The sequence below is a fragment of the Lissotriton vulgaris genome, chromosome 9 (assembly GCF_964263255.1).
Source record: "Lissotriton vulgaris chromosome 9, aLisVul1.2, whole genome shotgun sequence".
In the NCBI taxonomy this organism is placed as follows: Eukaryota; Metazoa; Chordata; class Amphibia; order Caudata; family Salamandridae; genus Lissotriton; species Lissotriton vulgaris.
Genome location: NC_141697.1, coordinates 587,687,121 through 587,713,148, shown reverse-complemented (window position 1 = coordinate 587,713,148; position 26,028 = coordinate 587,687,121). Strand labels below are relative to the sequence as shown.

At 45.6% G+C, this 26,028-nt stretch overlaps 1 protein-coding gene across 1 annotated transcript; it reads right to left on the bottom strand.

The window, feature by feature from the left end:
* Positions 1–1,504: 1,504 nt before the first annotated feature.
* On the bottom strand, positions 1,505–25,756 carry GPHA2 (glycoprotein hormone subunit alpha 2). The gene is made up of 4 exons (XM_086936700.1): positions 25,551–25,756; positions 13,979–14,086; positions 10,955–11,139; positions 1,505–1,850 (listed from the first exon to the last, which is right to left on the bottom strand). Exons 1-4 carry the CDS (start codon positions 25,639–25,641, stop codon positions 1,749–1,751), a joined length of 486 nt encoding a protein of 161 aa, XP_086792826.1. The 5' UTR covers positions 25,642–25,756; the 3' UTR covers positions 1,505–1,748.
* Between the last annotated feature and the right edge of the window lie 272 nt (positions 25,757–26,028).

Here is a 26,028-nt window from a genome sequence, read left to right as displayed (position 1 = left end):
CGCAACATCCTTTACATTGCATGCCATTACGAAGCATGTCACTACAACGCGTACCATTACAATGCATGACACTACAAATAATGCTATTACAACGCATTATAAGGTAAGTAATGGGAAACAGTATTTTTTACCACTACACTATCCAACAGTTACCCTACAGTTGCAGTCACTGGAGTGGGAATAGTATTTTTTAGTGCTACATTATCCAACACTTACCCTACTGTTGCACTCACTGGAGTGGGAATAGTAATTTTCACCCCTAAACTATCCAACACTTACATTACTGTTGCCCTAAAAGTATTATGCATTGTAATGGTATGCGTTGTAATAGAATGCGTTGTAATTGCAGTTTCTAAAATTGCGTTGTGATGGCATGTGTTGTAAAATCATGCATTGTAATGGATGTTGCTATTTAAAAACCACATTGTAAAGGCATGCGTTGTAAAAGTTTGCATTGTACTGTGTCCTATTCTATCTAGGTAGACATTATATATGGTCATATCCATGGCTCTCTTCAACAGGTATATCACCTATTGCAAGATTAGGCATCTCCGACGTAGATGCAAGAGGGCCTAGCCCATTGCATATTTCCACACAGACCAATAAGATACATTTATCTATAATAAATTCCTATGGATATATGCTTATATCATGAGTGGTCAAGCTGAAAATCTGGTATGGATCTAGCTCTCCTAGGCCTACGTTAACCACTTCTGCTGCAGATAATAAAAGTCACAGCTTTTTAAAATTATCTTACATGATGCAACTACTCCTGGTTCCTCTGAAACACGTGCTTTTTTTAAAAAAAATGTAAATGTTAACATTTTTTCTTTGATCAATAGTGCTTGTGCTTTAACTAGATTCTAGTTGCACTGAAAAGAACTTCATTTTGTACCAGATCGCCTATTCCCCCTTTTATTTGTTGACTTTTCTCCACTTTGTAATGATGTAAGTCGTGACTTCTTAGTAAAGTGCCTGTCACCTAACGGGTCTTGTAGGCGCTACATAAACACTGGAAGATGAAATAATCAGACAAGCCACATGACATGGCCGAATGCCTGAAGTGAATATCACCAGGGAAGTTTTGAAAGAAGACATCGTGATGTTAAGCTTCTAAATGGACAAATGGGTACTTTGTCTCCACATTAAATGCGTTATGAACCATTCTGAGAAAACAATACGTGGACATGGTTGCAGGACAAACATACAAAAAAATTGTTGTTCGGTTTAAAAAACTCAAAGCAGCAAATTCACAGTCTCATGATTATGGTGAGCTCTAAAGCATCAAAGTGGTTGTGCACAAGAAAGAAAACCTTCAGCCTCAACCTCATAGGTCAGGAAAAGGAAATCCGTTATTCATTAGCTTTAATGCATGCGCTTCTTCTGTTTGTCATCATCTCTGAAAAGTGTTTGCTGGTCTCCCTAGGGGTGCAGACCAATCAGCAAGCTAGACATAGCCAAAAAACAACACAAAGAGCCAGGAGGCAGTTGAAAAGGTATTATTTTTCTTAGCTGGGCATCTGCATAGTTCGTTTTTACATGGACAATCCGTCGACTTTAGTGCAATTCTGGCTCTATCATAAATACATTTACAAATATTTAGTTATATAAATAAAATCATCTAAAAAACAGAACATAGTCTATTAGCTTCTCCTCAAGACCCTCTTGACAAAGCTAGAAGGAAGCCGGCAGCAGGCGAGGAGGGACGCAGGACAGTCTCTTCTTGGCGTGATGGCTGTGATGAGCAGCTAGTATCTGGACAGACGGCACATGTCGCACTGGCAAGACTTGGCGGTGAAGATTTCAATCTCCTCGCGGCGCAAGGCGGCACAGTAGAGGCGGACTTTGATCTGAAAAAAAGACACAGTTGGTCACTGAGGGAACATTAGACAGTTTGAAAGCTATGGGCCCGATTCACAGAACTAACTTAAGACAAATCCTAAACTTACTACCATTTTGGTATTCACAGAAGGCACTTACTCATTTTGGTATTCATAGAAGGCACTTACACCTTTGGGTATTCACAGAAGTTAGGACTCCTAACTTTAGGACTCCTAAATGCCTTCTGTGATTACCGAAAGTCTTAAAGTTAGGATTTTTCCTTGCATTGCAGCGTTGTGATTGGCTCAGGGGAGCCTGTGTGCCCAGGTGCTTCTTGCTGCCGGTCGAGACAGGAAGAAGGAAGATAGAAGAGGACGGAGGAGTGGCAGCGGCCGGCCGTTCCAGGTAGGTCCTTTTTTTCATTTCACTTACCTATTAGGAGGACCTGCAACAGGCCTAGAGCCTGAAACTTTGTCTCTTTAACTTCAAAACTCCAGGTACGCAACCACGCATCAATACAGCAAGATCTCCTATTAACTCCTACAGACTCTCAGTCATAAGTATGCATCCTCACATGCATTCAAAAGATGATTATAACTACTACTGAGCTAGAGGGGAATGACTCCAGATCTAATCCCCAAAGTCCCACAAGGACCTAAAAACACACAATAAACACTGCACTCATACAGCCTTACCCACAACAAATCCAACTACCGACACCTAAATCACAAAACGTATACAAAAACAACACACTAATTAAAAACTTCATCGCAAACAACTGACATACACGGCTTTACAAAAGTTTCACGCAATGCAGTGCAGCAGGTGAAGTTACTGCGTTGAGGAAACGTGAGAGAGCAGAACTGCCCCAACTCCTTGAAGATATAGCGCAGTTCTGCTGTCTCCCTGCACTGGCGGACTTTGGCCTGCCTGGCGCCAATGCAGGGAACCTTGCGCTATAGTGAAGGGGTACCTGCATTGTGGTCAGGATAATTTTTATGCAGGTAGGGATACCTTCCTGCACAAAAACCATAATTTGAGGCTATTTCCTCTCTTTTTGTGTATTGTAGAATGCAGCACACATGCAAGAGGAAAAAACAAGGTGAAATGAAGGTATTTCTCCTAATTACACCAGCCTACAGAAGTGTCACATGGTTCAGGATAGGCCCTGAAAGAAATGCGGCCATTTACATGCTCATGTGTCTTAACCCCTTCGATGCTCATGACGAGCTGAGCTCGTCATGAACAATGGTAAATCTTGGAATGCAGCACCGGGGGAGAATACCTCTAGCAGCCAAGGTGTTAAAATGCCTTCTCTTTTACACACTGTGACTTTTGACATACATTTGTGTGCGTGACCATGCAGGATAACCTTCTCTGAATCTGCATTGCTTACATTTCCACTTCATAGGCATACTATCACGACACCTTGACACATTCAGTACAAGGGATAAAGTTAACTGCGCAAATGGTATTTATGTTATTATCTGGTAGGTGACAAAGCCATTCAACTAAAATAAAGAATTGAATTGAAAGATAAAGAATTGCAGCCTGACAGTGGTTGCAACATGTCCACATGGGTTCTATTGGTATATACACAGAACTACTTCCTTGTTTAGGGAGAGGAGTGCTTAGCTGACGCTGCGAGGTCACTGCATGTTGGAATTCCAGCTCAGTTGATTCATGCATATCAAAGCAGGGATGTCAAGCTCTACACCAAGACGGGCAGCCTGATGACACTTACCCACAGGTAATGGGGAGTTAGACCACCCAGGATGGGATTTGGCAAATCAATCGCCCTAGGAAGACCAGGTTAGGAAGCGCTAGGTAGAAGTACACTATACACAGTACTTATAAGCCTGCATACATTCACTGTCCAATGGTGGAAATGTTCACCATTCTTGTAACGCTAATTACTCTAATTTGTTTCATTCTCCTCCCAGACGCAAAGAAACTAAAAGCAGTGCATTGCGCCGTTAATTTTAATTTTGTTTGCAAAGGAATGCAAATCGACATTTGCATTGCTTTGTAAATACCAAAATTGATTTTGCGATGGGTCTGCCTCAAAAACAAGATTCAAACCCGACACAAAATCTTTGTAAATCTAGGCCACAATGTCACTTGCCAGGAGGAAATTAAAAAATATCGCCAGGTTCTCTGATCGCACCTTCTCCCTAGAGCCCTATGCGCCCCATTCAAACCACCCTAGAACAAAGCAGCTCCAACACCACCACCTCCCACAAAAATCTCATACACCCACCTCTGAAACTTCAGATTATGCTCTAATCTAACAATCTATCCTCCCTTTCTACCTCAAATTACAACTATTCCCAACCTAATCCCATCGATATTCCTATGCTTTTGTCCCTCCTCCTATACTTGACCACACCTCCTCAAAGCACATCACATCAAGATGAAAGAGACACAACAACTAAATGTTTGCTTTTCAAATCAAGGACAATGATCTACTCTCAGAATTCACAGCATAGCCTCACCTTCATTACAGAAATATGCCACTGAGCCATCCCACCTGAATTTGCCATTGTAACCCAAACTCATATTGACAAAATTGGAGGAGGACTGGCAGTCATCTATGGGAGATTACTAAAACAAATTACACACATCAAAAACTTCCCCAGGAATTACTGTGAATCCTTGCTGGAAAGAGGTTACCCCACTTAATAATTTGTTCTCTCCTCTTATTATATAGACAACCATGCACCAAAATAAACTTTTAAAGATACCTTTCTAGATCCAGTTAACAATACTGATCTAAACGATCCCAACCTATACATTCTTGGAGACCTTAACATTTGTCCTGACAAGATGAATCTATCAACAACCACAGTCAACACAGTGAATCGTGAGGCCTTCAGACTTCAACAAATTGTTTGTGGACCAAGTCACTCCAGTAGGCACACTCTGCACATCATATTTGCCAGCCCCCTGACAGGCACAGTGACAGGCAACAACCCAGTAATCTGGAGTGGTCACAACATCATTCCCTTCAAGATCAATACAACTTAATAGACCTTTCTAATGACACCATTAACCTACAACAGACAGCATACATGCAGACAAGACAATGGAAAAACTAGACCTCAAAACACTCAACTCCTGTCTCAAAAGAATCCCAACAAATATGCAACCTCAAAACATATACAAATTCCACAACTGGATTTCCACTGCATTGGACAACCACATACCAGTAAAGACCACACATAGAGGTAACACAGAAAGAAAGCCATATGGATTAACAACAACATCAAAAGAATGAAAACACACCCCAACATAAAACAACACAAGTAAGAAAATCAAGAATTGAAGTCCAAATCATATCCAGAATCACTAAAAGACAAGACAAGACAAGTCCACAAGATTATAGCAGAGAACCAAAGCACAAAAATATCTGAAAGATCAGTTGTTGCTCAGTTTTCACATTTATGGAGGAAAGGGGCCCTCGCAGACCCCAGCCCACCCGCCGGACGTACGATGCCGCCACCCTCAACGCACTCAACGTCGGCCGACTCCAGGGCTGCTACCGAGCCACCCCACGACGCACCCACGGACCCTTCAGCTGCCACGCCTGCAAGTTCACCTGCATCCGGACCTGCCCTGCACCAGCACCCGCCAAGCCGAACACCAGCAGCAACCACCTCAAGTGCATCCTGCTCAACACCCGCTCCGTCCACAGACACGCCATCGAACTCTGGAACCTCCTCGACACCACAGCCCCTGACGTTGCCTTCCTCACGGAGACCTGGATGAACGCCTCTTCAGCGCCTGACATCGCCATCGCCATCCCAGAGGGATACAAGATCACCCGGAGGGACCGCTCCGCCAACCAGATGGGAGGAGGCATCGCCGTCATCCACAGGGACACCATCCGCATCACGACCAACACCGACAACACCCTGACAACCGCCGAACACCTGCACTTCCAGATCCACACCGACCCGAAGACCACCCTCAGAGGCACCCTGATCTACCGACCGCCGGGGCCACGCACACAATTCAGCGAGGACATCGCCGACTTCATCAGCCCGCATGCCCTCCCCTCCGCCGACTACATCCTCCTGGGGGACCTCAACTTCCACCTGGAGAACAACAGCGACCGCAACACCATCACCCTGCTCGACAACCTCGCCAACCTCGGTCTCAAGCAGCTGGTGTCCACCCCCACCCACCTCGCCGGACACACACTCGACGCCGTCTTCTCATCCAGCAAAGACATCACCTTCAGCCACGCCACCGGACTCCACTGGACGGACCACAGCTGCGTCCACTTCACCTTCAGGAAAACGACGATCCACCACCACCAGCAACAGGTTGCCCGAAGAAGTTGGAACAAGATCACAGCCGACCAGCTCGCCGCTTCCCTGAGCCAGCACCCTCCTGCCAGCTCAGCAAACCCCAGCCAGGCTGCCGACAACCTCACGAAGTGGATCAGCAACTGCGCGGACGAACTCGCCCCTCTGAGGACCCCGCCCAGCAGACCCGCCAGCAAGAAAGCCCCATGGTTCACCGACGAACTCAAGAGCTCCAAGAAGAACTGCCGAGCCCTCAAGAAAGTCTGGAGAAGGGAACCAACACCGGACAACATGACCACCCTCAAGCTTTCCATCCGGAAGCACCACCAACTGATCCGCACCGCCAAGAAAACTGCATTCAAAGACCGGCTGGACAACAACGCACACAACTGCAAGGAACTCTTCAACATCGTGAAAGAGCTCTCCAACCCCAACGCCGGAAACAACGACATCACCCCATCGCAAGACCTCTGCAACTCCCTCGCCTCCTACTTCCACAACAAGATCGCGGACATACACAACAGCTTCAGCATTCAACCGACGCACACCACGACCACAGCAACGCCGCCCACCACCACCCTCCGCGCCTGGACTCCGATAAGCACCGAAGACACCGTCCCCATGATGAACTCCGTCCACTCCGGATCTCCGACCGACCCCTGCCCTCACCACGTCTTCAACAACACGCTGTCATCGCACCCCACCTGCGGGACATTATCAACACCTCCTTCGACACCGCCACCTTCCCTGAGAGCTGGAAGCACGCCGAACTCAGCGCTCTACTCAAGAAACCTACAGCGGACCCCACCGAACTCAAGAATTACCGCCCCATCTCGCTCCTCCCGTTTCCAGCCAAAGTCATCGAGAAGACCGTCAACAAACAGCTGGCCGCCTTCCTCGAGACGAATGGATCCCTCTACCCCTCACAGTCTGGCTTCCGAGCCAACCACAGCACCGAGACCGCCCTCATCGCCGCCACCGACGACATCCGAGCCCTGATGGACAACGGAGAAACAGCGGCCCTCATCCTCCTAGACCTCTCCGCGGCATTCGACACTGTCTGCCACCGCACCCTAGTGCAGTGCCTCAGCAACGTCGGAATCCAGGAGAAGGCACTGGAATGGATCGTCTCCTTCCTCGACGGAAGAACACAGAGAGTCCGCCTACCACCGTACAAGTCAGAGGCCACCGAAGTCATCTGCGGCGTCCCTCAAGGATCCTCGCTGAGCCCCACCCTCTTCAACGTCTACATGAGCCCCCTCGCGGCCATCGCACGCCAACACAACCTCAACATAATCTCCTACGCCGACGACCCCCAGCTGATCCTCTCCCTGACCAACGACCCCGCCGCCGCCAGAGCCAACCTGCACGAAGGGATGAAAGATGTAGCCGAGTGGATGACGACCAGCCCCCTGAAACTGAACTCAGACAAGACGGAGGTCCTCATCCTGGGCTCCTTGCCCTCCGCCTGGGACGACTCCTGGTGGCCCCCCGCCCTGGGCACCGCACCCAAACCGACGGACCACGCACGCAACCTGGGCTTCATCCTGGACTCCTCCCTCTCCATGACCAGACAAGTCAACGCCGTCTCCTCGTCGTGCTTCAACATCCTACGCATGCTACGGAAGATCTTCTGGTGGATCCCCACGGAGACCAGGAAGACTGTCACCCAGGCCCTCGTAACCAGCCGACTGGACTACGGCAACGCCCTCTACGCCGGAACCACCGCCAAGCTCCAGAAGAGACTCCAGCGGATCCAGAACGCCCCAGCCAGACTCATCCTCGACATCCCACGAAACAGCCACATCTCCGGACATCTGAGAGACCTGCATTGGCTCCCCGTCAACAAAAGAATCACCTTCCGTCTCCTCACCCACGCACACAAAGCCCTACACGATCAAGGCCCGAGCTACCTCAACAACCGAATCAACTTCTACGCTCCCAAACGCCACCTCCGATCAGCCAGCCACGCCCTCGCCGCCGTCCCCCGCATCCGAAGAGCGACAACAGGAGGAAGGTCCTTCTCCTACCTGGCCGCCAAGACCTGGAACTCCATCCCGACCGACCTGCGCTTGACCCAGGACCACCTCTCAAAGCTCAAGACCTGGCTGTTCGAGCAGTAACGGCACCCCCCCTCCCCCCCCCCCCCCCCAAGCGCCTTGAGACCCTACGGGTAAGTAGTGCGCTCTATAAATGTCTTTGATTGATTGAAGTGACTTAATGTCAGACCAACAATCTATATGATAGAGCCACAGAGTCAGCCTTTGTGTCAGTTTGCGGTGACCTAAAACTCACAGTGTACAGGAACAAAATTGCCACAAAATTGCCACACCACTGTTTATTAGCTTATCAGCAGCATTTGACACTGTCAATCAGCACACGCGACTACAAAGGCTCTATCATTTCTGAATATGTAAAAACTTTAAAATGGATTGCCTCAACTCAAAGACAGACAAAGCCTGGTATACTTATACATCAGCTCCTCACACTCAACACTGTTGAACCCCTCAGGGGTCCCTCATTTCTGCCCTATTATTCAACATCTACCTAACCACCCACCAAACCTGATAAGGTCATTCAACCTCAAATGTTACATCTAAGCAGATGACAAGCAAATCATTCAAAAAATGGATGGCCTGGAAGTCCTCTACAAATCATAGCTGGATCGAGCCCAAATACCATAAATGCATGGATGATAAATAACCACCTAAAGATGAAAACCACAAAGACAGAGATTGTGACTGTAAATGATAGCACACCAACCTAAAGACACATGGCCCAAGCAACTTGAGGTGCCTCCATTGACATCAGGAAAAGAAATAAACATAGGGATACATTTGGATTCAAATCTGCCCTTTATACCACATATCAAGAAGTTCACAAAGAGCATCAACAAGTTCGCAAACAGCAATTTTTACACCATGAGAACACTGTGACACAACCACCTCAGCGTCGAATACCAACAAAAACTATAAACTATCCTAACACTTGTTTTTGGTTCCTCAATTCTATTATGCGCAAAATATAACTGAACCAAAATGGTGCTGCAAAGCTCCTCCATCTCAACCCAACAGACACATGACTCCCAAACTACAATCACTCCACCAGCTAGCTGTAGCTAGACAAGCAATGTGCAAGGCACTCTGCATTGTCCACAGAGCCTCCCAAGGAAAAGGCTCACTTTATTTACAAATTAAATTGAAGAAGCAACACAAACAAAATAGGACACTGCATCTCAGGCTTGCCACCCCGATATTCATAACACCTTACAATAAGAAATACATAGGAGGCAGGCTTTCTCAGTCATTAAACTCTGTAACTCACTTCCAGGTAAGATCTGAAGGATTCAGGATCATTTATACTTCAGAAGAGAGGTGCAAACATGGTTATTTCCAGTACAACTACATCACCCCAGAACCCTGAGATAGAACTAGGAATAATAATGGCTCCTACACTTATAATCTCCAGTCTACAGTTCACAGATATAGCACAACCCAACCAGCGCACAGCTTCCTATGCCCAAGTAAGTTATGAACAGCTGGCCTACGTCTAGCCTGGATATTATATAGTAATATTAATTCCTATATAAACCTCCTGGCCCACACTGGTGGGCAGCTGACTATAGTTCAAACAAGCTGCAAAATAACTTCCTCATACTTCTTGACTCTGTCACACTCACATAAAACAGAACCCTATGGGTCATGTCCATCCTCCAGTGCTGTACCAATCTACAGCTATAAACCACTCATCACCATATGAACATGCATGGAATAACTGAAGAGATCAGCCCGTATCGCTGCCAAACAGAGCACTCTAATTTAAATCCACCCACTAGCTATGTACTATAAACACTTTTCGACATTGACAATCATGTATAGGATGATAGTAATAAACCCTATCCCAGCAGATCTATCAATCATCTCTCCCTCCAACCTATACCTGCTCAGGATCATACATTTTAAACCAAAAATCCCAGAAAGGACAACCCAGTGAAGTAATCAGCTTAATTAACTATGTTCATAAAACAAGCTTAATGTACTATGGGACAGATGTATGACACGTTACTGGGTTGTGACCAGTATAATGCATAATCCATTTTGCTATGCACAAAACATATTTTGTCGGTAACAATAGAAGGGGAATGTACAATTGTTTTGCGATCGGAATGGGGTTGCAAAACAATCACAGTTTACCTCCTTCTCCAAGTAGATGGTAAATCAGTTGCAAATGGTGAATGTAAATGGTAGTAAAAATGTTTTTAAAGAGCAGGTAGTAGTCCCATGGACCACTTCCTACTCTTAAAAAATGAAACAGAAACATTTCATTTTTCTTTTTGAAAGCATTTTAAAATAAAAGTTGCTTTATTTAACCGCAAAAACTGACATGGTGGTCGACTGTCCCCAGCAGGCCATCATCCCTGTGTTATTGCCCATTCCCAGTGGGTTGAAATTGCGCCCTGCCTCATTAATATTGATGAGGCAGGTTCCTTGCGACCCATTTGGGAATCGCTAATGTGTCTGAGACACATTAGTACATCTCATTTTGGGAGTCTCTAATTGCGAGTTGCAAATAATTGCAATTGGATACTCACAAAATGAAATGTTAGTAAATCTGGCTCTATGTTCATAAAAAGAACCATAAAGGGAACTTCGGAGATGTGCAAAGCTGCAATGGTGTGCTTATCTCTCGCACTTCTTCAGATTGATACACGGTTGTCCGCAATCTACAGTTCCAAACTGTCTAGTAAATCACAGATATTGAGTGCTAACATTATGCTGTCGGAACAGCAGGAAATCATTTATACAGACCTAATGCATACTGACCTTTTGCATTTTGCTGATAGTGCAGCACTGGGACACAGAGGTGATGTTGTGCTTGAAGCCGCTGGCCAGGAGCACAGAGTACTTGGACGGGAAAGCGCTGGACTCGCAGTATCCTACACAGGCGTGGACCACATGGGTTCCCCGGCATGTGCCCTTGCGGTCACTCTTTATAGTCACATTGAAGGCTGCCAGGAAGAAGCAAGCAAGTGGTAAGGATGGGAGAAACACAAGACAACGAAACAAAGAGCCACTGAGAACACCAGTTGCCAAGCCCTTCAAATATAATAATGCATGATAGTGTAGAAGACGAAAAATGCTCTGAAAAGGAAAGTACAACCGCTTAAGATTCTATAATTTTACATCTATAGACAAATATCACCTTCTTCTAGTTCTCACCAAGTCATGAAGGTGGGCAAATCTAACCTTGTCTAACAAATAACACTTTGTGATACTTTAATAACCAAAGAAATCAGGTAACACTCAGAAGCCGGTTGGCTTGATAAGTGGAAGTGAATGAAATTTAGTGAAACCCTCAATCATGTCCTTCGGTCAGCGATAACGTAAGTGTCAGCCACCTTCTTTGGCCAATGTGCCTCAACCATAATATGATGAAATCACCTCCAGAGACTGAAAAGGCACTTCAGTACCATTGTCAATTCCATCCTTGCCTACTGTCTCTAGTGTCCATTTAGCACGGTTGAGTGATTTAGACGTCTTGCAAAGTGAAGAGAAGCATCTGAAGAACTGGGCTGAGATCACCCACTCATCGGCTTTATGACACCCGGAACAATTGTAAACCACTAGATTCCATAGGATGGAGTTCAGCTAACATTCAAGTGAACGGCTCGCTTGTGCCAGGCAGAAGTTCCCCTACAACGGCAATATCCAGAAAGTAGCACCAAAATGCAGGACAACTTGCATTTCTCAAGAAATACAAGACTGTTCGAGCCCACGTTACGTATTAGTATTGCCGTAGCATTTGCCGAAGCTGTCCTAAAAAGTACCTCCATGCAAAGCAACGCTATACTGCTAATAAACGACTTGCATAATTTTGATAATGACTATCCTAGACCGTGAGACCATGTAGTAATCACTGATACAGAAGATGAAGCTTAATGTCTGTGGTCTCCTTCACAAAGCATTCATGAACTGGGTCCGCCATACCCTGTGCAACAGGATCAGTAGTAGCATCGCTTAAGATACCCACCCTGTGGAATAAATCCAGTTGACATCAGCTTCGACCACACCACCCCAGTAGAAGACTAGTGGTCATCAGAAGACAAACTACCGACTGACCAGCTTCTTTATCACTCATCAACATTCTATTATCGTGGATCTCTGCTGAGGGACCTACTGGTCTTTAAATGCCCTCAGCAATGTGCTCAACTTATATAAGAGAGCTAATTTAAAGGATCAGTATAACCCTCGCACATAGGCTCAATGCTATTAGAAAATGTCCCCCTTTTAAAGGTGCAAATTACTAAAATCCACAGGAATAAACTGAAAGAGAAACATTGGAATGTTGTGTTAGAGCTCGGATACGAATATTATTCGCCCTCTGCCACTCTGTCATGTTTAACACTCCCACTATTCCACTTTTTCCTTAAGAAAAAATATACATATATTTTATAAACCTTTTTCGATCTTTCACCATTAAGCAACTATGTGCGTGTAAAAGATATCAAGACAGATGGTATACCGGTTGCATCTTAGGTACAGAGCTAGGATTTTTAGACGTAGGGAGCCAGGAATCCAGGCAAGGAGGGAGACCGGAAGCGGAAGAGGTAGACAAGGGCGAAGGGGAGCAGGAAGAACAGAAAGAGGACACCTATGCGTATCAGTTGTAGAACATACAGAGGCTAAAAAGCAGGGGTGCAATAACACAAACATTGCAAAATATGAGTAAAAGGGCTCACGAGCAGGCTGGGGGGTAAACGGAAGGACAGAGATGGGTCATTTGTAGTCAGGGCGTTGGCGACCCAGTTTGAGGGTATGTGAGAGAGGGCAGGCAGTTGAGATCATTGAACAGTAGACTGGAAGAAGTTACAGGATTGGGCAATCCTCCCAGGGATAATGATACTGGACATAGGAGCAGCACAAGAATGGGGGCTGGAAAATGAAGTAGTAGGAGCAGAGAATGACAGGTACAGCAGTGCCATATCTGTATATAAATACGTGTGGAGGCCTAAGACTTTTTAGGAGCCTACCAGCAGCACTGGCAAATGCTAGGGTTTCCGAATTTCAAGGCTGTCTATTCTTAATTCCACCCTGTGCCTCTTTCTTCCAGTTCAAAGACTTCCTTTGACTTTATCTTAACTCTGAAAGCCCTTTTTCATCCAGGCTTTCTTTCTTTGTCACTGATTTCCTATTTTTCCCTTTGTCCCTCTTTCCTTTTTCTGCTTTTCTCTCATTTGCTCTGAGGAAAAGTCTGATGATGAAAAATGTATTTATTTTGCTGCAGTTTAATAGCGTGGACTATACCTAAATGGATGTCAGAGCGCTCTGAATATGAACAGCTACAACACATAAGCATTATAGGCTTGTTAAATGTCATTTTTTATCTTGTTGATTGGTTTCAGGTTACAATCAAGCAAGGGTACGCACAACATAATTCATGTTCTGGGATCAAACGTAGGCTAAAGCTAGTTTATGATGAAAATAAACCCTAGTTTAAAAAGCACAACCCAGTTCAAAAAATGAGTGCCATCTGCAACCACCTTGTAAATTATGCACTGGGAAAGTGGCTTTAGTAAAGGGACTTGATGGAGACTTCCCTTTGCAAATGAGGTTGACACGGTCTCCCAGTGAAAATTAAATGACAATCGACAAGAGGCCTGGAGACATCGAAACGGGTTGGACACTTAAACAGAAACATGACCACAAACCTTAAAATACACCTAATACAGCAATTCTCTTCTCAAACGTCTCACTATTCTAACGTTGTTATGGTTCTGCAGGCAATTGGTCTTGGTAAGCATTCTAATACTACATAAAATGAACAACATAACGACCAACCACACTTACGATGCAGATGGCAACCTGGTCCAATGTTTTCGTATGTCCAAGATTCAGAAGCCATCAAAGCCAGAACCAAGGCAAGCAGCGCAGCATAAAGGGAGGCCATGTTGTGATCTGTAAAATAAAATGGATGGCTCTCAAAACTAAGTTTTTCTTAGTGTGTTGGAAATTTGTGACAAGGTCAGAACACATGCCTATCATACAGGTGCAGTTATCTTGCGGTCATATTTTGTTCTGTGCGTAATTAGTAATTTTGGATAAATGTCAACACAGCTGCCATCTGCCCTTACCAGATCAGAGGGTCTTAAATGGATTGCTTGTATTGAATCTGGCTTGATGGTGCGGGTATCGATAAGACCTATTTTTTTTATCTATTCTTTAAAATAGTCATAGAATAGACTTTGGCTCCCCCAATAGGAGTATTCTGTCTTGTCTCGTGCTTTGGTTGTTTGGTGTATCATTCCAACTACTACTGAGCGTCTACAATGCACAAGGAAGTATTTTACTACTCAAAAGTGCTCAGAACTGTCACACATTAAATTCTTTATGTCATACATAGTTGAATTGTATTTGCACCTATAGGGGAAAGAGGGAACCTTCAACCAAGAGGGTGCATCCCCTAGTATAAATCTACACCAAAAGAGCCTCTCAATGGGAAATTCGACTAATTAGACAAGGGTGGTCGGGGTCTAGTGTAACAGTGTATTGGTCAAAAGTAAACCTTATTCATTGGTTAATATGTTTCAGCCCTTGGACTGCAGTCCTTAGAGATGCTTAGGACTTTCTTCAGGACCTTAAACTGTTTAAATCTCAATATATGTTGCCTTTATAATTTTGTGAATTGCATTGACAAAAAATGAATACCCAGGCCTAGTTTGTGATCCTTGCTGGGCACTGTATCTACCACTCCATTTGTCAATCGATGGTGAAGAAAACTGGGAAAGTAGTCTTCATTATTACCACACATGCCTTTTAAAAATGTGTACATTGTCCTCCAGTGTTGAGGTGTCACTGTATGCCCATACGGTGAGGGATACTCCCTGTGAACTGCCATACCAATGAGAAAACCTTGTATATTCACGTATTGACTTGTCCCAAACCCCATTCCATGCTATTTGTATTACCATTAAGATTCGATTATAGGCCTTTGCTCGTGAGCCCAACTAAAGGCAACTGTGACCGGTAAAAAAATTGTTTTTATATTATCCAACTGTTCATTTTGAATGCATACACACATCTTTGTGTTAGGCTACTCTCATCACACCTATTCACCATAGGTAGGATACCACAGGAAACACCAGAAAGTGCTCCCCTGCTTTGCAGCATTAGGGGATGCCCTATAATGAAGCAACCACCGTATGGTGGTTGAGGGTATCCGTCCTTTAAAAAGAGTACTTCTCTCTACACTATTAGACCTCAAAAACCCTTGTGTAGTTAGACAGGCTTGGCCTTGGGGACTTACGGTGTGGATAGACAAATTGTATGCAGAGAGTATTCGTATTTTTGTTTTCTTTTCTACTGAAGCAATATATTTCTAATTTTTTTGACAGAGGTCAAAATGGACGCTACACTTATTGGCTTCGCAATTGATTGTTATATTTATATTTAGCTTGTATTACATGTTTACACAGGTCACCAATGATATTGTGCGGCACTCTGTTGCAAACCAAGTAGGAGACATCAGTTGTACTTTTGATGCGCACTCACACTCTGGAGACTGCAGAATTAGGACCTAATTTATGATGGATTGGCGGAGGGCGGCGCCGCAAGGCTCCTTGAGACGCTGCTCTACGTCAATGTGAAAGGGCAGGAATGCACTGTATTTATGAAATAAGGTGCAACCTTGCCTTCCCCCTAAAGAAACAATTGATGGACAGAATGCTGGACAATGCAAGGATTCACCCCCAGTCACAAGGATCTGGGTTAAATCCATCATTCTCTTCTCACCACACCACTCCAGTTCACACCCAGCCATATGCAAATCAGTCTTGACCCTGTTCCTTTTGGGAAAATCCAGCCCGAACTGCCAAGCCAAATCCTCCCTGGACCAGAACAAGCGTCCTGGGACTGGTTTCAGGGCATGACCCTTCATCAGCCAGGCTAGCTTGAATCCAGTGGTGTAGTGAGCACGGGATCCACGTCTGGGCATACCCTTCCCACTTAGGGCAACATATGTAAAAGAAACAATTGTTGGACGGAATGCTGGACAATGTAAGCATTCACCCCCAGTCACAGAATTCTGGGTTAAATCCATCATTCTTTTCTCACCACACCACTCCAGTTTGGACCCTGCCATATGCAAATCAGTCTTGACCCTGTTCCTTTTGGGAACAGTCCAGCCCAGACTGCCAAGCCTGGTCCTCCCTGGACCGGAAACAAGCATCCTGGGACCGGTTTCAGGGCATCACCCTTCATCAGCCAGGCTAGCTTGAATCCAGTGGTGTAGTGAGCACAGGACCCAAGTCTGGGCATACCCTTCCCACTTAGGGCGACATATGCAAAAGAAACAATTGATAGACGGAATGCTGGACAATGCAAGCATTCACCCCCAGTGACAAATTACTGCCTAGTGCCAATGCAGGCACCTTTGCACCATGGTGCAAGGGTGTCTGTGTTGCATGCATGATTGTTTTTGTGCAGGAAGGTGTCCCTTCCTGCACAAAAACAATCCAGAGAGGCGTTTTCTGCTTTCTATGTGTGCTCCAGAATGCAGCACACATGGAAAGGGAAAAACGAGGGGAAATAAAAGTATTTCTCCTAGTTATTGCATATATGGAGGTGCACCAGGAAGAGAAGTCCAATCTCACGAATTTTTGCAGTCTAACCACACGGAGACTACGATACACACTTATTCTGGTGATGAACTCAAAGGCTGGATGAGGACCTTGGAAATAAATGTATCTGGCATATGATGCTGTAACTTTGGTGCAATTAATGAGTATTGACTTTAATTAAATTCAAAGCCCTGACGAAGTTCCGGGAATGTGTTGGAACGAAACGCGTTGGCTGGATTATATGTTTTTAAATTTGAAAGAGTTATGATTAATGGATTTCTTTTAAAAAATTCATGAGATTGGACTTCTCTTCTTTGTGCACCTCAATATATACAACAAACTTGGAATCTGTTTCACAGTGGCACTAAACGGCGGCAAGTGCCGGAGGATTTGTGCACGGGACAATTTTGCTGTCAATGTTTAACACGTGAGGTGCAGCCTTGATAGTCCATCACCAGGCTTTGCTTATTTGTTCTATTTCTCCTTGTTATGCCTGCTCTGGGAAGGCATAGTTATGCCTACTCTGGGGAGGCGTAAGGTTTTGGCACTGCTCCAGGTTTTGCATGCTCTTGTAAATCTGGGGCAGCATAAAAATCCCTGGGTGCTGCCTGGGAAAACCCACCGCAACACCCATGGAACGCCCCCTTGATGAAAAGTAAGGCAAGGCAAGATAGCGGGAGAAAGTGAATGACTTGCGATGCTTTGTCTTACTCCATGTCTATGAGGCCATGCAAAGCCACGCAGTGTGGCTTGCTGTTGCCTCATAGATATGATTTAGAGGCGTACACCGTCGGAGTGTCAAAAAGAGTGACACTAGGGCGGTGCAAGCCTCTGTAAATAAGAATCCTCAGTTCCAAATACGGGGATAGCAGGCCATTGTTTGAAAGTTGAGCTTGAGCTGGGCAAAAACAGAGTGCTGGGAGAGGCTACCCTTTGTAGACGACATGCCCCTCACTAATGTAGGAAGTAGTAATTTCAAAGACAGTTGCAGATGTTCTGATGTACAATGACATGGAGGGAAGTAAAGAAACTAAAATGCCTAACTTAGCCAGGATAGGCCTGAAATAAATGTTTTTGTTCCTAATATGAGTAAGTGTTTTGTGGCTTGGCTATGATGTTAATTTGGTAATATGGCACGCCTTCCGTACATAGCCTGTATTATTATGTTGCATGACAATCATCCACTACTTCAGCCTAACCAGGATATTGCATGGTAATACAGTGGAAGGAGAGATGGAAAAATACTTACCTTACCTATGCTCACCTTGACAATATAGTGGTAGGCAATGTAGTGGTATGCAGTATTTTTGTACGAAATGACTGATCTTCATATGGTGTCATATTTACTTTAATAAACATAAAACTTAGGACTTGATTTTGACTTTAGCAAAGGCCCATCGTCCATCCGGGTGGCAGAGGACATTACGTGTGCCACGCTGGCATGACTCAGGCCTTCATATTTAAGGATCGTTGCCAGCCCAGCAGAGATCTATGTGTCTTCAGAAGAACCACTGCGATGGCTGATCAACTGAAGGCAGTGCAAATTTGTTGCATGGTCACGGTCTACGATGTGGCGGTGCACCAAACTTTATTGTTTTTCTAAAACAAACTTCCAAAGCAGGAGTATGTTTTTGAAAAACAATAAACTAATGATGGCTACCCCCTGGGAGTTTTGCCCCATGGTATTGGGAGCAATTTGTTTTCTCTCTTTCAGACTGAAAAAAAACCTTCAGATTATCCACTCTAAATAGGGAGGGCAGTCTGATGTCCTTATTCCGACAGCCCAGACTCTGTCGAGCCATTGAATGAAGTTCCCTGACGGTAGAGCCATCAGGGGTACCTCTGTCAGAAAGTTGAAGTGTGGACGCCCACTGGATTAGCGGACAGAGTACTCCTCCAAGTTTGTTACCAAGTACCCTGTTGGCCAAATATCTCAATCAGGACTTTAATTGATAGGCCTGCAGTCACTCAAATTTCGTAGGCGGTACATATTATTGTGTTTTACTTTCATGAACTCCTTGTTAGCCTGATTTAACTGCATCCAGATGTCCAACACTCTTGTGGATATTTGCATGTGAAGTGCTATTTCTACTAGATTAACTGTTTGAGGAAGACATCCGTTGCAGATAACAACATGAGGGCTGATGGCCTCAGTCTACTCATGGCCCTGCAGTGCTGCATCCTGCACCGCTCTGCAAACCTCAGCAACTATCGTTCAGGGTAAATCATTTGCAACAATCAGCATGTCCATGGCTCAAGGTCTGGTTCTCTACAGCAAACTGTGTGCTCTGTGTAAGACCTTGCTTAGACTTGAGTAGATTAACCTGAGGACTCTGGTTGGGCTGAGCACTGTCTGATCTAGAATGTCAGGACCGGAACAAGCAGTCAGTCCCACCCCTTAGCAGTCAGCTGAGGTGTTTATAACCTTTTTCTCTGAAACGTCATTGTCACTGTATCTAGATCTGAAAAAAAGATAGAGGAAGAAAGTGAATGAGTTGTGGAGTAGGCACTCTCGAGAAATTCCATCACATTTGCTAAGGTTTCTGGGATCCTGCACAGACATTGGACTTGAAGGCCTAATAAGGCTCATGGCAGATGCCTTAACACCTTGGCTGCTAAGGCCATTTACCTATTCTCATTTAATTTCCATTGAAATCAATGAAAAGTGCATGACGAGTTACCCTTGTCATTAGCAGCCAAGAGGTTAAGTAAGTGCAAGAATCCTAGTCACAATAAGTTTCCAGAGGTCTACACCTTCACTGGATATTCCCTGCATTCCATCTCAGACTGGGACCTGGAATTGGATATTGTGATGAAAGCATTGTATCATGTGATGTGGTTGTGTGACCTCATTGTGTAATAAATTCACGTTACTGACTTGGGTCCAGTCAGGCTCATTTGTTAAACCCTAGCTCAACCCTTGGTGGCTGTGGCTTTGAGCAGTCAGACTTAAACAAAGGAACAAGTGTAAATCATTTAGTAGTACCAAAACAAGGAAAAACGAAAGTCCCACAACACAAAATAAATCTGACAGCAATTTATAAAAATAGTCCTTTTTTGTAGGAAGGTTTAGACACCAAAACAAACAAAATTGATAATAGGGTTTCAGAAATATAGATTGTTAAGTAAATCATAAATCACTGCTTTGTACGTGAAATTGCAACGAGAATTGGTAAGCGGAAAGTTTGGAAACTTTGTAAAATGTATATAAAGTTGCATTCAACTATTCTGGCATACTTTGTGTGACCAACTCTGGTGGGGAGGAGGTCAAGGGGGGCAGTAAGGAGTTGTAGGACAGTTGCCTTGTCACCAAAGCAGTCTCAAGTCCAATTCCAAACTCTATGGGTTAACCACCATACACTTCAATTGAGTGGTCCTGATGCAAGGGATACATAATGCTGTAAGTTGCTGAGGATGCTGTGCAGTCGATGGGGTCTCCATGGGACTTCTTTTAGGTCCATGGTCCAGGTGAAGTGACTTTGACTACAGCAGTCAATGTCCCTAAAAGCCTTTTTTGCTCCAGCAGAAGTCCAATTGCCGCTGGACTACTGGTCTCCGGTCACCGTGTAACCAGCAGTTTCTTTTGGGGAAGGCTAGTGTCCATCTTGGGCAACTAAACTGCATTCCAACGACTCTCCCAGGCCTAACCTTTGAGCAGTTGGACTTGGGTGTCCGGGCTGCATGTCGGCAGTCAGAGATGATCAATCGATTGTGGCTACTGATTTGCCAGAACTGACTTGCTCAGCTTTTCTGGCCCCGGTGTTGTGACAGGAAGTCAGCTAAATGACTATTGGAGATCACTTCTTCTGTCTGGGGATCAGGGTCGACTTTTCCATGAGCCAGGCACCGCACGCACAGTACCCTCTTTGCTTTCCCAAGGACCAGCAGGTGCAGTCCAGTGGTTGGTGCAGCCTATCTTGCCATATCCAGGAACAGGAGGGCAGTCCTTCTTTGGTCTACTCTCCAGTCCAGATGTGATCTGAGGTCTGGGCGCCAGGTGTGACTTATTTATGGTCAGAAAGAGACCTAGGGATGTGGCAGTTACTAACCAAAGGGCTACGAGGACTTTTAACGCCTGATGACGACATCCTACAAAGTATTACAAAAAACAATGGTCCTAGAACCTTATTCACAAAAGGCAATTCAGTCAATGAACATAGTTGAATCTATTCTTTAGTTAAGAGAGTGGAGTTTTTAGCAGAATTATTGTGCAAACTCCTTCAACCTGAGTCAATTGTTTAAACATCAAATGAACATAAGGATAAACAGACACCAGACCAAAATTATATTCTCCTGATAATTTAATATGCTTATTTGAACGGTGTAGATTCAAGTAATATTCACAGGATATAAATGGATAGAGGTTGCTCCAAGGAGGAACGTGTTAAAATAGGAAGAGGAGTGCTCAGTGTTGATCAGTGAACGAGAAAAAGTCTCCCTGAATTGAATTCTTTTCTCCTCATCGTTGAGTCCAAAGCCCTCAATTGGGGCATCCTTCATGAGGTCCAGTTTATTCCGATTTGATTTATATTGTGCAAAGTCATAAAAGCCCGGAAAAGTAGGCAATAGGGATGCACTAGCCGCCAAAGTCTAGAGCCTGGCTTGAGCAAGGTGGCCACCTCTAGCTCGGCCAGAGTCCTTCTGATACTCTCAAGCCAACAGTGAGATGAATTAAGAGCCATAAGTTTCTGCCTCCTATGCATCCCCTCTCCTGCACCATTCTCCACGCTCCCCCCATGGTGTAGCAGAGGAAGGGCTAGCCAGCATTGTTTGCGATTTTAATATCCACAATCAAAATGCAAAACGCCTGTGGTGCTAGTCAGCCCCTAGTCTGCCGCACCATGGGTGGGCGGCTTGAAAAATGATCTGATAGCACAGGAGAGGGATGCAGGGGGCAGTGCCAGCCATTAGCATGGGCGGGCTGGGCCCAGGACATGAATGCTCAGAGGAGGCGCAAGCCGCGCAAGGAGCTGTCTCCATACAGGTCATGCAGCAGTCTCACTCTGAAATAGCTCCAGCAAGTTAGCCCACACTGTCTTTAATCATTCTTTTTTTCTTGTACAGACTGTAAGCGCCCCATCAAAATTCTCTTGCTCTCCCTATACCCCCTCCTAATTTACAATTTGGCACTTGCAGGAAGGAGCTGAGCTGTGGGTCATACATAGGACCTGCTTTAGCACTGGTGGCGCCCACTGCGACAATGTTATTTGGCGCCCCCACCCCACATGACCACCAGCGCAACGAATTTCCACAGTACCACCCACCACCCAGTAACAGTCTCCATAACCGCTCTCACTCAGATGCATTTAATTTGTTTTATAGTGTCACTCATAAAAGTGAAGGATGTCAGAGCACTTTACATTGTGCACACATTACTCAATCATATGTGCGTAAATCAATGTAAAGTAAACGTTACATTAGGCAGAGTGGTAAGATTTATATGTCATCCATTCTGGTAGGCAGTAAAGTTTAGGGGGGCTTGGTCTGGAGAAGCACAAACTCAGAATTTGAAACGAAGACCATGGTTGGGGATTATCTTTAATAATTGGAATTGATTTCTACCCAAATCAACACTTTGGACAACATTAGGATATTGAAGGTCTGGGGAAAACATCAATACGCTCTAATCTATACTTGAAGTCTGCATTTCAGTTCTTTGATGACAGTTAATAGTTCACAGATTTTTTATCAGTATTTTAACTAATAAACTACAAGTAACAAAACTAAGTTTCCAACGAAAGCAGTAACCCCCTGACCTATTTACGTTATGTTCACTTCGTGATCTGCATGATGCACATTCTGTGCAGCAGGCATATTAACCCTCCGCACTAACTTATGATGAATCAAAACATTACCCAGTCAAAACTTCCACTAGACAAAACTTCGTTCTCTCTACAGGGAGAACATCAATCACCGAAGTAGGAGCCTCATTAGGATAGCGGTGAATCCGCATCCTCCGAGCTGGCGGAAGCCACCGCCGGCCCGGAGGATGCAGATTCAGCGCTGCGGCCACATAAAACACCCACTGCCAGATTAGGATGGCGGTGGGATTGCGGGGGGGACCAGCGGCGGACGGCAGGTCCGTGCGCCGCTGATCCGCGGGTTTTGGAGGGCTATTTGGTGGCGGTGTCTGCAAGACACCGTCAGCCAAATTAGGAAGCATGTGTAGACATGCTTTTCCGCTGTGGTTTTTCCGCCGTGGAAAAGCATGTGGACCTTTGCTTCTGGGGGGCCCTTGCAGGCCCCCAGGGTGAATGGGGATGGGGATGCACATGGGGGTACCTATGGTACCCCCCTGCATTTGCATGCACAAAGCGGCAGGCACCGCGCGGTGCCTGCTGCTTTGTGCATGCAAATGCAATGCATGCATTTTTAACATTGAGGCGGGCGCTGCTTGAAGCAGCACCCGCCGTAATGTTAAGGATACAGGATGTGACTGCCAGGGTGGTGGTCACATCCTAATTTGCATGGAGGGACTGCCGCTGCCCATGCGGACGGTCCCTCTACCTCGGGGGTCCGCCGTCCTAATGACCCCCTAGGTTCATCATTTTAATTGTTGACTGAAAATTGCTGGAGGTCAGGAACGGTACTACGGCTGCTTTTAAAAACAATATAGTCTAGCAAACAGGCGCCCCCAAGCAAAGTCAGCACCCGGCACCGGCCACACCGCCCTAAAGCTGGCCCTGGTCATACAGGTAAGAATGGCGGGGGAGTGGGCTCGTTTGCGTAATCAGCAGAGGTCTGACTCTGAAAACAATAGTCCAACCCCCAAACGCCACCTCGCCCACCCCATATTCACATTTTACTTAGCAGTAGCAAGGAAGAAATGGGCAGGCAGGACAGGAGAGAGCTGAGCAGTGAAGATCTCAGTCAGGAGCAGCCGAACCTCTATAACACTAAATTCTAATTATTGTTTTCTAAACATGAAACTACTTACATCTTTCTGGTCGCATAATATGCTGGCAAATAGGAAACTACTGTTCTGCTCAAAGCAGGCTCGGGCCTCTTGCGCACTTGACCTTTACACGCGGCCCTCCTGGTGAGCTGCTGTTTAGTTGCTGAGCACTAATATTCAGAATTAAATGTTAAATAAACAGCCAGCATGTATTTCCCTGCAAATGAATGCTTGCCCGTTTCTTTTAATTTTTTTAAGCCTCCTTACACAATGACTGACCCACCCAGACCCCCTACAACCACCCTCCTGGCATCAGTGCAGCCCTCAGTCACACCACAGACCATACTTTGTGGCCCCTGGGCAAATGTTTGCGAGTACCCATGGTCTACTACATGGTGGCGCTGGATGTCTATTTTGAGATGATCAAAACAACAGTTTAATAATTCAATATACATTAAAAATCACAATTCAGACTATGCCAAACCATTTTTATAGCTTTGGATGGCCTTGAATAGACAGAATTGCCACACTTGTAGGAGGAGGTTAGTACTTGTGTTGGTACTGGAATTGGCAGCACTGTCAGGCGCAATGGGGGTGCAGGCTGCAGTGACATCCTAAGATAGGCCCTGGCACTTAAAGTTTTACAAATTAAGCACTGTCCAAAATTCCTTTGTGAATAGGCCCCACAATTTTATAAAAGCCATTCAACCAGGAGGAGACAGTCTTCACCAGTTAAACACATGGACGAGCTACTCTGTAAGCATGATTTCATGTACAGAGAATTCCGGAAAGCTTTTTCCATGATGTTTCCTACTTTACGGCTGACTGGTGTCATCATTCCATGCACTCTGCTCGTTTCCTTGTCCATTTCGGGCTGTCTTGCTCGTTTCTTTTAACTTCGGATTATGTTCTGCTGTCTGCAATAAGTGTTTGCAGCTGAAGCCAAGATTACACATTTAGGGGCAGATTTACGAGACCCTTGCACCACTTTTGCGTCATTTTTAACATGGGAAAAGTGACGCAAAATTGGCGCAAGGGGCTTGTAAAAAAAGCCCCTTAGGGGTAGATTTACAAGCCTCTTGCGCCACTTTTGCGTCACTTTTGCCATGTTAAAAGTGACGCAAAGGGCTTGTAAATCTGCCCCTTAATGTCTAGAGAAGCCCTTATCTTACGTTTGCTGACGCTAAGCGACACCCAGGGGCAGATTTACAAGCCCCATGCGCCACTTTTGCCATGTTAAAAATGACCCAAACGTGGCGCAAGGGTCTTGTAAATCTGCTCCCAGTGCTTCTGGGACAGGTGGGGAGAAGTCTTGCTCTTCAATCCCACATGCTGGGTTACTTCATGACGTGTACACACCTGCATGGGGTCATTTCTGCTGTTTCCAGCCAGTCATGCCTGGATTAGGAAACTGAACAGTGCAAATGTCTAGTTATTAATGCCCTGGCTTTAACCAGTGTTTAGCTCGGTTCTTGGACCTACAGGGTTTCGAAGATATGCCCACTGTTGGACGGGGATGGAAATAAAGGGATGTGCCCAGGATCACAGTGTGCGCTCGAGATGGAGCCGAGATTTGACCGCTAGATAAAAACTGACTGAGATTCGATCTATGCTGCTCTGAAATCAACGTCCATCCCAACTTAGCCACCCACCAGTTCATATTTCATTTTCTTGTCAAACAATCCTGGAGGTTCACGCATCCGAACGTTCCCATATAGAGCATCTAAAAGAGACCATGTCGTGTGGAAACGCCTTGGCACAGAAGGTTTAGAAAAAAGTAATAAACCGAACAACTGTAACATGACTTTTTAGACAGCTCAGCATTAATAGTCACACCCCACAGCTCTGCAGCATTGCGCACGTCGCAGCACAGAGTTTCAGCAGCCGGTGCTAACCGACGAGGGCTTACCGTGTCCTCCGGTGAGTGGCAGCAGGCAGGCGCGCAGGTGGGCTTTAGGCAGGTTGCTAGGTCGGCGCGTGGTGGCTTCGCGGCTTAGCATCCCCTGGAAGGGCTCGTGCTCCGCAGGTGCTATTTGTAGCCCGGGGTCTGAAGGGGAATGAAGGGGGGCTGCCGAAACACACCCTCCCTCGGCTGGCTGCCAGGCCCCGCCCCTCCAGGTGTGTCAGTCAGAGGCTGGTGTCCAGGAGTCGGTCCTCGCGGACACCCCTGCTGCTGCCTCCTCAGCACACCTGTGGGCGCCTTCTTCGCTGTGCACTGTCCGAAGCTGGAATGCACGCGCCGTAGACTAGAATCGCAGCAGATTTAAAGGGGCAGCAGCCTCAAACTGGGGATATTTAACACGTAGAGACATTATTTGTTTTCACTCAAGTCTTTTTGATTCCAGTTTGCACTTATATGTCAGCCCTATAAATTCCACCTTAAGCCA

Bases quoted from the DNA above. Each gene is read 5' to 3' on its own strand.
- GPHA2 (XM_086936700.1), bottom strand. From the start codon at position 25,641: ATGCTAAGCCGCGAAGCCACCACGCGCCGACCTAGCAACCTGCCTAAA. The intron at 14,087-25,550 runs GTAAGCCCTCGT...TTTATTTTACAG, and splicing joins GCCACTCACCGGAGGACACG to ATCACAACATGGCCTCCCTT. The intron at 1,851-10,954 runs GTCAGTATGCAT...TCTTTTTTTCAG, and splicing joins CTATCAGCAAAATGCAAAAG to ATCAAAGTCCGCCTCTACTG.